Source organism: Pithys albifrons, chromosome 24 (genome assembly GCF_047495875.1).
Source record: "Pithys albifrons albifrons isolate INPA30051 chromosome 24, PitAlb_v1, whole genome shotgun sequence".
NCBI classification, from domain to species: Eukaryota; Metazoa; Chordata; class Aves; order Passeriformes; family Thamnophilidae; genus Pithys; species Pithys albifrons.
Window position 1 is genome coordinate 7,253,246 of NC_092481.1, and position 10,824 is coordinate 7,264,069.

The 10,824-nt window shown below is 59.6% G+C and overlaps 2 protein-coding genes across 4 annotated transcripts; both read right to left on the bottom strand.

Annotated features, from left to right (window-relative positions):
* Positions 1 to 486: 486 nt before the first annotated feature.
* On the bottom strand, positions 487 to 5,151 carry HMGCL (3-hydroxy-3-methylglutaryl-CoA lyase). Of its 2 annotated transcripts, none has more exons than XM_071576896.1 (9): positions 5,062 to 5,151; positions 4,630 to 4,713; positions 4,029 to 4,136; positions 3,622 to 3,717; positions 2,956 to 3,104; positions 2,178 to 2,241; positions 1,699 to 1,887; positions 1,327 to 1,452; positions 487 to 1,094 (listed from the first exon to the last, which is right to left on the bottom strand). In XM_071576896.1, exons 1-9 carry the CDS (start codon positions 5,110 to 5,112, stop codon positions 993 to 995), a joined length of 969 nt encoding a protein of 322 aa, XP_071432997.1. In that variant the 5' UTR covers positions 5,113 to 5,151; the 3' UTR covers positions 487 to 992. The 2 variants fall into 2 exon arrangements, with proteins under 2 accessions (XP_071432997.1, XP_071432996.1); XM_071576895.1 differs by lacking the exon at positions 5,062 to 5,151 and adding an exon at positions 4,841 to 4,938.
* A 633-nt stretch (positions 5,152 to 5,784) lies between these two features.
* FUCA1 (alpha-L-fucosidase 1) lies at positions 5,785 to 10,595 on the bottom strand. Of its 2 annotated transcripts, XM_071576870.1 has the most exons (8): positions 9,714 to 10,595; positions 8,997 to 9,131; positions 8,630 to 8,767; positions 7,904 to 8,009; positions 7,381 to 7,581; positions 7,007 to 7,197; positions 6,547 to 6,646; positions 5,785 to 6,020 (listed from the first exon to the last, which is right to left on the bottom strand). In XM_071576870.1, exons 1-8 carry the CDS (start codon positions 10,055 to 10,057, stop codon positions 5,883 to 5,885), a joined length of 1,353 nt encoding a protein of 450 aa, XP_071432971.1. In that variant the 5' UTR covers positions 10,058 to 10,595; the 3' UTR covers positions 5,785 to 5,882. The 2 variants fall into 2 exon arrangements, with proteins under 2 accessions (XP_071432971.1, XP_071432972.1); XM_071576871.1 differs by lacking the exon at positions 6,547 to 6,646 and having other exon boundaries at positions 5,933 to 6,020.
* Positions 10,596 to 10,824: the final 229 nt, after the last annotated feature.

Below are 10,824 nucleotides of genomic sequence, written 5' to 3' on the forward strand. Positions count from 1 at the left end.
GGGGAGCCCCTTTAAGGCGTTGCCCCTTTAAGGCGTTGCCCCTTTAAGGCGTTGCCCCTTTAAGGCGTTGCCCCTTTAAGGCATTGCCCCTTTAAGGCGTTGCCCCTTTAAGGCGTTGCCCCTTTAAGGCCTCCCCGCAGCGCCCCCTGGCGGCCGCAGCGCAGCTCCGTTTCTCGCCCGATTTCCCCCAATTTCGGCGCCGGTTTTTGGTAACGTTTATTTGGCGGCCACAGTTCACTGAAGGGGCTGCGGGGACGGTGCCTACGCAGAGAAAGGCGCAGCCACAAACCAGCCCCACCCACAGCAGGGACGAGGCTCCTGCCGCCAGACTCACAAACTGTAAAAGAAATTATTTTAAATACAAATGATTTTAAGTAGAAGACCCGGGGGATTTTCCCAGGATCTGTGACGTGAGGAGGACGTTTCACACTCTGCCATGGGACATTCCACGCAGAAGAGGCACTTGAAACCAAAGCAGCAACAACAGCCCTTTACCTCGATCAATTTATTAGAAACTTGATTTGTTTAGAATATTAAATAATGTATTATCCCAGCGTTTAAAAGGTATCTTACAACAGATACAGACCTTTACCACCAGCCCCAGGAGATGCTCCAGGGCTGCCCCAGGACACCCGGAGCCCCAGGGGAGGATTTGACTCCATTCGTGGTGAGGGGAGAGGGGAAGGGCCGAGCCTGACCTGGGAAATGCTCTCACTGACCAGCTGTGGCCCATCCTCTGCTGGTGGTCAGTGGCCCAAGGCAGGACTTGGTGGACACGGCTCTGACCAGAGCTCTGGAGCAGCCGCTGCTCTCTCAGCCCACCCACATCCTCCTTCCATAAGGCAGACGGTGATGGCCCCAAGGGCAGGTAGAAAATTCCTCTTTCTCTCATTTCTTCCTAAATTCTGGTGGGTTATGAGTTTGCTCCCAGGAGCCGGGGCAGGAGGAGGGGAGGGGCCGGGGGCACCCCAGCAGTGCCAGCCTGGCCCCCGTCAGAGCCGGCAGGACGCCTGGGACACCTTGGAGCTGGTGCGGCGGTTCAGGGCGCTGCAGATGAAGGTGCCCGTGTCCATCAGCTTCTGCAGGTCCACCCCCTGCACAGCAAACACAGCACAGGGCTCGGCACCAGCCCCGCCAGGGACAGCCCAGCACCAACTGGGAGCACTGGGAGAGGCCCTGGGGGTGAGAGAGCCTTGGAGGGAACTCCAGTGCAGCTCCAGAGCTGCTGCTCCCCCACAGCAAGGGCAGATCCCAGAGATCTGTGAGATCCAGCCCCGTTCTGAGCCCTGCCAAGGCCTGAGCAGCCCCAGGCAGGGGTGCCCTCACCGTGTGGATGCCCAGCCCGTTCAGCATGTACACCAGGTCCTCCGTGGCCACGTTGCCCGAGGCTCCCTGGGCATAGGGGCACCCGCCCAGGCCGGCGACGGACGCGTCCACCACGCTGACCCCCATCTGCAGACACAGCGTCACTGCCCGGCCAGGACGGGCTCCAGAGCCCCAGCCACGGGCAGGCAAAGAGCCCAGGGCAAGCTGCTGTATCTGTGTGCCTGCCCCAGCCCTGCAGTGTCCAAGGCCAGGCTGGACAGGGCTTGGAGCAGCCTGGGACAGTGGGAGGTGTCCCTGCCCATGGCACGGGGTGAGGTGCATTTAAGGTCCCTCCCCAGCTACCCCACGGGTCTGTGAGGCAAAGGACCCCACCTGCAGTGCCACCAGGATGTTGGCCAGGGCCTGCCCGTAGGTGTCGTGGCAGTGAACGGCCAGAGCCCCCACGGGCACCTCCTGCATCACCGCGCTCAGCATGTCCCTCATGCTCCCGGCCGTGCCCACGCCGATCGTGTCCCCCAGAGAGATCTCGTAGCAGCCCATCGAGTACATCTTCTTGGAGACCTGTCCAGGGGGCAGGATGGGCCCTGAAGTGCCCCAGCCCCTGCCCTGCTGCACACAGGGCTCTGTGTGTGATGCCCTGGGCACAGCAGATCTTTGGGACTTCAAACCTCCAGGTGCCCAAACCTCCCTGAACTCCCCTGGCCCTTTCAGCCTCAGCTTCAGCCTCCCCTCCCTGTGGGGCTGGAACCCTTCCCAGCCTTCCCTCAGGCTTTTTTGACACACCCTCCAATGCCCAATTCATAGCTCTAAAAATGTCTCAGAAATTCTGCTTGTATTTCTGTTAAACTCACCTCTGCAACTTTAGCTGCAGAAATCTTCCCTTCATAGGGACATCCCAGGACACAGGACACGTACCTGTGGTTACAAAACCCACACACTTTGAGCTGGGCAATGGCCCTGACCTTCTCCTGCCACATCCCCCAGGACTTGTGCACCTTCCATGTCTAGATGATGGAAGAATCAACCTCATGTTCTGAAAGTTCAGTGGCAAAGCTTTCAGAATTAACTACTCAACAATTAATTCTTCCATGGACATGAAAAACCTGCCAAGACAAAGGCACCCAGCACTCCTGGGATTGTGATCCAGGCACTTCCATGTGGAAGAAAGAACAAGAAACTTGTTATTCTGGACCATTCTGAAGACAGAATTCCTCATCCCTGACAGGAATGTTGGCTGCAGGAATTCCTTATTTATCCCTGACAGGAATATTGGCTGCAGGAATTCCTTATTTATCCCTGACAGGAATGTTGGCTTCAGGAATTCCTTATTTATCCCTGACAGGAATGTTGGCTGCAGGGATTCCTTACCCCCTGACAGGAATGTTGGCTGCAGGGATTCCTTACCCCCTGACAGGAATGTTGGCTGCAGGGATTCCTTACCCCCTGACAGGAATGTTGGCTGCAGGGATTCCTTACCCCCTGACAGGAATGTTGGCTGCAGGAATTCCTTATTTATCCCTGACAGGAATGTTGGCTGCAGGGATTCCTTATTTATCCCTGACAGGAATGTTGGCTGCAGGAATTCCTTATTTATCCCTGACAGGAATGTTGGCTGCAGGGATTCCTTACCCCCTGACAGGAATGTTGGCTGTCCTTGCTGCTGCCATCACCTCCTGGAACCTCTCCAGACTCTCCTCTATGGAACAGTTGATGTTCTTCCTCGTGAACAGCTCGGATGCTGCTCCAAAGATCGACACCTCTTTGGCCCCTGCTGCCACCTGGAACCACAGAACCTTTAGGGCTGGGGAAGACCTGCAAGAGCAGCAAGTCCAACCCCTAACCCAGCACTGCCAGTTATTAAATCAAAGCCAGGTGGTTTTTCTTGCATGAGAAATGACAAGCTCAGCCATGACTCAATTCAAGGGACTTCATGGCTCAAACCAGCCCCATAAAACACTTTCCTTTACAGGAACTTTTCTGTTCCTAAATAAAACTGTCTTGATTGTTTAGACATTAAGGCTGGACCTGATGATCCTGGAGGTCTTCTCCAACCTCAATGACTCTGTGATCTTCCATGATCTTTGACTACAGTTCTCCCATTTTATAGCAGATTTTCCCCCCAATAACCCAGTTCTTCCCTCAGCTCACTCTACAATCCACGTTGGGCTCCAGAAATGTGCAGTGGGAGGTGCAGCAGCAAAGCTGCAGCTGCTGGTGCAGTCAGGGGAGCTGTGGGGCACCAGAGGGGCCTGGGGGCAGCACAGGGGGTGGTGGGGAGGTGGGGCCAGCCCTTACCGCTGCCTGGAATCCCTTCAGGTTGGGGGTCAGCACGGGGTAGCTGATCCCTGGCACCTTCCTGATGCCCTGCATGACCTCGGTGTGATCAGCCATCTGCAGAGCAAGCCAGGACAGGTCTGTGCCAGTGACAACACCCACTTCTGCAGGCTACAAAACAGCTGTCAAAGTGTCTTTTTGTAGAGGGAACAGAAATATTTAGGGCAAAGAGAAACGGGCCCCTGCAAGCAAACAACAGTGAGGGCCAGAGGGCGTCACCCCCGGCCCACGTGCACACCCAGCCCTGGGGAGCTGCCCCTTGCCCTGTGCAGGGGCCAGGGGGGAGCTGGGGGGCTCTGCAGCTCCTCTGCTGTCCCTGCCCAGGAACCAGGGCCTGGGGGCACTGTCAGACCTGACCCAGCACCGACCTGGGGGACCCACTTGGGGGACACGAAGCTGGTGGCCTCGATGACCTGCAGCCCCGTCTCGGACAGCAGGTTGATCAGGTTGATCTTCACTGCTGTGGGCACCACATTCTGAGCAGAAGCAAAAACCCACCTCGGGTCATTGTTCCCACAACAAACTTTCCCCTGCAGAAGCACCGAGGCAGCCCAGGGTGGGCAGAGCAGCACAGGGGGTCTGTGGGGGCACGGGGGGTCTGTGGGGGCATGGGGTGGTCTGTGGGGGCATGGGGTGGTCTGTGGGGGCACGGGGGGGTCTGTGGGGGGCACACCGGGGGTCTGTGGGCACAGGGGGGGTCTGTGGGGGCACAGGGGGGGTCTGTGGGCACAGGGGGGTCTGTGGGGGCACAGGGGGGGTCTGTGGGGGCCCAGGGGGATCTGTGGGCACAGGGGGGTCTGTGGGGGCACAGAGGGGTCTGTGGGGGCACAGAGGGGTCTGTGGGGGCACAGGGGGATCTGTGGGGTCACAGGGGGGTCTGTGGGCACAGGGGGGTCTGTGGGGTCACAGGGGGGTCTGTGGGCACAGGGGGGTCTGTGGGCACCGCAGCCCCGCAGGGGCCGCCCGTACCTTCTCGTTCTGGAGCCCATCACGGGGTCCCACCTCCACCACCTTCACCCGCTTCGGGTACGCTGCGGCCGCGGCGGAGCTCGCCTGGGGCGGGGAAAGGGGCTGTCAGCGCCGGGCCCAGACCCCGGACCCCGATCCCCTCCGGTCCCGCTCCCCCCGATCCCTCTGCCCCCCAGTCCCCGCTGTCCCCCCGTTCCCCCCCGTCCCTCACGGGCCGCAGCGATCCGGCCCAGCGCGGGAGCAGCCGCCGCGCCGCCGCCATGTCCGCGCGCATCACGTGACTGCCCCGCCCCCGGCACGTGACGCGGAGGGGCGGGGGCTGCGGCCACGTGACCGCGCGGGGCACGCGGGGCCGGAGCTGACACCGGGACCGGGATCGGGATCGGGACCGGACAGCGGGGCCGCCCCAGCCCCGGCCACTCCCGGCTGTACCTGTGCCCAGCCGCCGTCCCTCGGCGCGGCCGCCCCGTCGCAGCGCGGCATGTCCGGTGCGGCCCCGGCACTGCCCGGCCCCGCGGCCGCCGCGCACGCACTTATAGCGGGGATGTCGCGCTGGCCCCGGCGCTGAACAAACAGGCGCTGTTTGCTTTGGACGGGCGGAGCGGCGGCGGGGCCCGTGCCCGGTGTGTGTGTGTGTCACGGCGGGGTTTGTTTGCCCACCCGGTAACAGCCCCCACGGCACCGGCTCAGTTCGTGTCCCGGCCCGGGCTCCGCCTGCGCTCAGCTCCAGGTGTTCGGGCAGCTTTGGCCTGTGCTGGCTCAGAACAACAACGAAACCCTGCTGGCATCGCTGCGGGTCCTTCCCACCCACCTGTGCCACAGAACATGCTCTGGGCAGCAGTTCCATCCCTCAGGCTGGTGTTCAACCCTCTCTGGAGAAGGGCAACATCCACAGGAAATCTGCCCTCACCCAAACAGCAGAGGTTCAGTGCACAACAGTGGCTTCTCCCAAACTCACCCAGAACAAAACCTCTCCTCCCTGCAGCTGTCTCCACTGAATAGAAATAGAAGTTTGTGGGTGGATTTGTATCAGATGTGGTTTTCTGCAGATGATTTATTTTGGATCTCTTCTATAAAGCTTCCACTGTATTTATTTGTGATGAAACTGTTCCAATCAACACCAAATACAAAGCAGAAGGGATCAGAAACATTCCCTTAAGTGAAAACTGATTTATTCAACATTAAATGTAAAGTCCTCTTGGATTCAGGCAGAAAGAAAAGCCCTGGCAGATGCTGTGCCCATCCCACAGCTGTCACTTCACACCCTCGAGCTTCAGGGCCCAGCCAGACTGAGGGAGAGGAGATGGGGGCAGGCAGGGCAGGGTGATGAGCAGCCCCTTCCCGGGGGATTCCTGCCACTTGAGAGTCCCTGCATAGCCCAGCATGGTCACCTGCAGAGGACATGGGGACAGTCAGCTGGAGCTCACACAGGCCTGCACAGCCCCAAGCATCTCCCACCCACCGTGCACGTGGCACCAGAGGGGACACAGGATGTTCTGAGGCCAAACATTTGATGCAGTTTGTTGTTTGTTTGTTCAGAGCAAAGGCCACTCGAGCGTTTGCGTCACGGTGACATTGGCACGAGCAGGGCAGTGCCCCTGAGCTGGACCTCAGGTGCAGGACAGCCACCCCTGCCCTGGGTGAGGCTGGAGGTTTGTTTATTTGCCCTCCCTGCACCAGCAGGACCAAAAGACTCTGGTGAGAAGAGTCTCTGCCTGTTCCATGGCAGCCACGAGCCTGTCCTGGCAACTCCTGCCCAAGGTCCCATGTGAGGTGACCCCCGGGATGGTGCAGGGAGGCCACAGCACACAACCTGCCCATTCTCCCCGTTCCCAAATGAAGCCAGATTGGCTCTCCCCAGCCCACAAACACCCCAGCTGGGCTGCCAGAGTGTGATCTTTTTCCCCAGTGCCTTACTCGTGTGGCTGGGGATGGAACGGGCGAGTGGAGCTCCAGAAGGCTGTCCCGAGGCCAGAGCAGGAAGATGGCATAGACAGCTGGTGCCCTGGAGGTGTACCTGTGGGGAGGCAGCTCAGCAAGGAGGAGCCCCACAACAGCAGCAGACACAGCTCGACCTCTCCAGCTGGCACGAGAACACCAGCTCACCTCTGTCACCACACAGGGGGCTCCCACTCTCCCCTCATTCCAAAACTTGTCACTTTGGACACACCACGAGCCCGTCAGCTCTGGCTGATGAAACCCAAACAAAGTCCATGTGTGCAAATGTCACTGTCAGCCTGTCTTGGCCTCAGGCTGTGCTCAGCAGGGAGGACACACGGCCTCATCCCCATCACTGCCCTGCACTTCCACACAACACACTTGGGCACACTTAACTTTACCGGTGGTGGAAACTCCTGGCCAGCAGCAGAGTGCTTACCAGACTGAGTCTGTGCTGTTCTCCACCTGCACTCTCCACGGCTGTGATTCATAAATTGCCTCTCCATTGGTGTCCAGCCACCTCCCAAGTGCCAGGAGTCTCTCTTGGAAGATGGGGGCAATCACCCCTTCTTTGGTAGGTCCCACATTGATAAGGTAGTTGCCTCCCAAACTGACAGTCTGCACCAGCTCCTGTGACACAGACCAAGATAACAAACTGCATTATCTTCACCTCTGAGAACACACAAACCTGAGGAGGGTTTTATCCTCATCAATGCTCTTTAAACTCCAGCCTGAGCCTATGGAACACTCGGCACCTCTTTGGCAAGCCGGGGCTGAGGGAAGCCCCCAGCACCGCCCCACAGCGCCGCTCACCTGGATGATCCCGGCTGCATCCATGACCTCGGCGACGCTCATGTTGCTGCGGTAGCCCCAGGACAGCCTGTCCATGGAGGAGCACATCTCCCACTTGTGTGTGGGCAGCGTGCCCGGCCGGTACCTGTCGGCGCAGTTGTAGAACCCGCCGTGCCGGCAGGAGCAGCCGGAGCCCCAGCGGTCGTTCACCACCACCCTGTCCTGGGGACGGGCACGGATCGGGCACGGGCTGGCCCACGGCACTCGCCCCTCGGCCAGCAAAGTGAGGAGCCAACCCCAGAAACCAACACTCCCTGGGCAATGGGAACAGAACCCCCGAGAAGGCTGAGCCCCTCCCTGGGACAGCCCCTCTCCAGCTCCTCACAGGAGCACCGTGGAGGCTCCTTGGTTTTGTGGAAGAGTAAAACACATTTGGCACCTGTCACAGCAGGTGTTTGGGCTGAGCCCACTCACACCTCACTGCTGCCAGACCTCCCACACACACCCCATGCCAGTGGGCACGAGGGACAGCAGACACTGGTACCTTGACGGGACTGTCATTATAGAGCCAGGCAAGGAAAGAGGTAGAATTCCAGTAGGAATCTGGAGCTTCCCAGTCTCCATCCGACCAAATCAAATCTGGTTTGTATCTAAGGAAGATGAACATTACTTCAAAATGGCTTATTTCCTCCTACCACAGTTCCTGACACCCTTCCCCTTCCCCCTGCCCGACATCCCCAGAAGGTTTTGCTTCACACAAAGCCTGAACTGACGTTCTTGCAGTAGCAAAAACCGACGTGTGATCCACAGATCAAGAGAGGATGCAGTTCTTCCTATAAACAGAATCTGGCATCTCAAAGCAATTATGAGGCACATTCTTTGGCTGGGACAGTGGCCTTTCTGAGCAACATGTGCCCAAGCCTTTCTGTCAGCAAGGGGAAGCCAGGCAAGGATGTAAATTCACAGTGCAATCCCTCTTCTGCTCTACCAACACCAAGCAGGTGGCTCCACCTCCAGCCACCCTGCACAAGGGCAGGATTAAAGGGAACTGCTTTTCCATGCAATACCTGTCCCTACCTTATTGTACAGATTAAACTGTTCACAGGGCAAATGGGAACCACTTTTCAAATTCCCACAAATCACCACTGAGTAGCAAAGAGATTTGCCTTGGCAAAAATGAACATTCTCTTCTCTGCACCCACTTTGCAGCTCTCTCTGCAGTCCTGGAACCAGGAAATGCTCGTGATTCTGAACTGGTTGCAGCTCTTACTTCAACACAAGATCATACAGCTCTGGCATCATCTTCTTTAAAACGAAGTCCTGGGTCTTGAAGCCACATTTTTTGTCAGTGAGATAGAGTGGGTTAAACCACTCCATGAGGGAGTAGTACAGCCCATAGTGCAGGTTGCTGGAGGACAGAAACAGGGAAGAGTCAGGCTCCAGTGGGGCTCAAGAGCCACTGGAGATCAGATCATTATTTCTCAGATTTCACTATTTGCAAGCACTTTGATTTTCACATTAAGCTCACCATTTTCTGCTGTTTGCCAGCACAGCCAGGAGGATTCACTGCAAAATTATGCAAAAAAACCCAGAAAAACTGATTCAGCTGCAAGAAGAGCAGTTTGGCAGTGCCATACCTCTCCCTGAGGGCTTCTCCCAGCTCTCCCACGAGATCCCTGTGGGGTCCTGTGTCCACAGAATTCCAGTTCCAGGACCTGGCTGACCCCCAGTTGGTGAAGCCTTCGTGGTGCTTCGTGGTCAGGACCACGTACCTGAGGGGAAAAGGTACCTCATCAGGATGGCAAAGGAACAGCTGAGACACTGCCCAGCCACCTGCAAACCCAGTCAGTGTAACAGCCAGCACAGCTGGGTTTGCACTGCATAAACACACTGTGAGGAGCCCTCTGACCACCCCTCAAAGTTAGAAGAAACTGCAGGAATAACAGGGGCTTAAAGTGGATCTTAATGCTGGAAAATGAACAATCAAGACTCAGGAAACAGCAAGACCAGTGACCTCCTGAGCACTCTGGGCACTGATCCCTCAGGGATCTGCAGCACCACCCACGGACCCCCAATCCCTCTGGGATGCTCAGACTTGCCCCTTCCATCCCCTCAGGGACCTCTGCAGCCTGCTGGGGACCCCAGGCACAGCCCCCCAGCCCCTCAGGGACCCCTGAAACCTGCAGGGGACCCCAGGCACAGCCCCCCAGCCCCTCGGGGACCTCCATCCATCCCCTCAGGGACCCCTGAAACCTGCAGGGGACCCCAGGCACAGCCCCCCAGCCCCTCGGGGACCCCCATCCATCCCCTCAGGCACCCCAGGCACAGCTCCCGGCCGTCGCCCCGCTGCCGACCTGGCCCCGGCGCTGCGGAAGAGCCGTGCCCACTGCCGGGGCTGGAAGTCTCGGGCCGTGAATCGCGGGGCGAAGTCGGCGTAGGTGGTGCCGGGCGGGAAGCGGCTCCGCACGAAGCGCTCGTAGCGGGCATCGCGCTGGCCCCGCCAGTGCCACCAGAACCACTCGGAGCCCCAGGCCGGGACGGCGAACACCCCCCAGTGCACGAACACGCCGACCTTGGCGCGGTCGAACCAGGCGGGCAGCGGCCGCGCGTCCAGGCTGGCCCAGTCGGGGCGGTAGGGCGGCCCCGCCAGGCACGGCCCGAGCGCGGCCACGGAGAACAGCAGCGCGGCGGCCGCCATGGGCCGGCAGTGACGTCACTCCGCACAGTGACGTCATTCAGCTCAATGACGTCGCTTCATCCCGTGACGTCACTCCGCCCAATGACGTCACTCAGCTCAGTGACGTCGCTTCATCCCGTGACGTCACTCCACCCAATGACGTCACTTCGTCCCATGACGTCGCACCGCCCCCGCGGGACGGGGGATGTTCCCGCGGGGATCGCTCGGTCCCACCCCGGTCCCGCACGGACACCCCAACAATCCCACCCTGCCTGTGTCCCGTTGTCCAAACCCTCCTGCAGCTCTGGCAGCCTCGGGGCCATGCCCACTGCCCTGGGCAGCCTGGGCAGTGCCCACCACCCTCTGGGGGAAGAACCTTCTCCTGAGGTCCTGCCTAACCCATGCTCAGAGTGTCTGCCCCAGGCTGTACCGGAGCCTGTGCGGCTGTACCGGGGCCTGTGAAGCTGTACCGGGCCCTGTGCGGCTGTACCGGGCCCTGTGCGGCTGTACCGGGCCCTGTGCGGCTGTTCCGGGGCCTGTGAAGCTGTACCGGGGCCTGTGCGGCTGTACCGGGGTCTGTGCGGCTGTACCGGGCCCTGTGGAGATGTACCGGTGTCTGTGCGGCTGTACCGGGGCCTGTGCGGCTGTACCGGGGCCTGTGGAGCGAGGCCGGGCCGGGCCGGGCCGGACAAGGCCCGCCCTCCCTGAGGGGATTCAAATGGCGGCCGCGGCCGCTCTGCCCCGACTCCGCCCGGCAATAGGCGGGGCTTGGCTCCCATTGGCGGAGC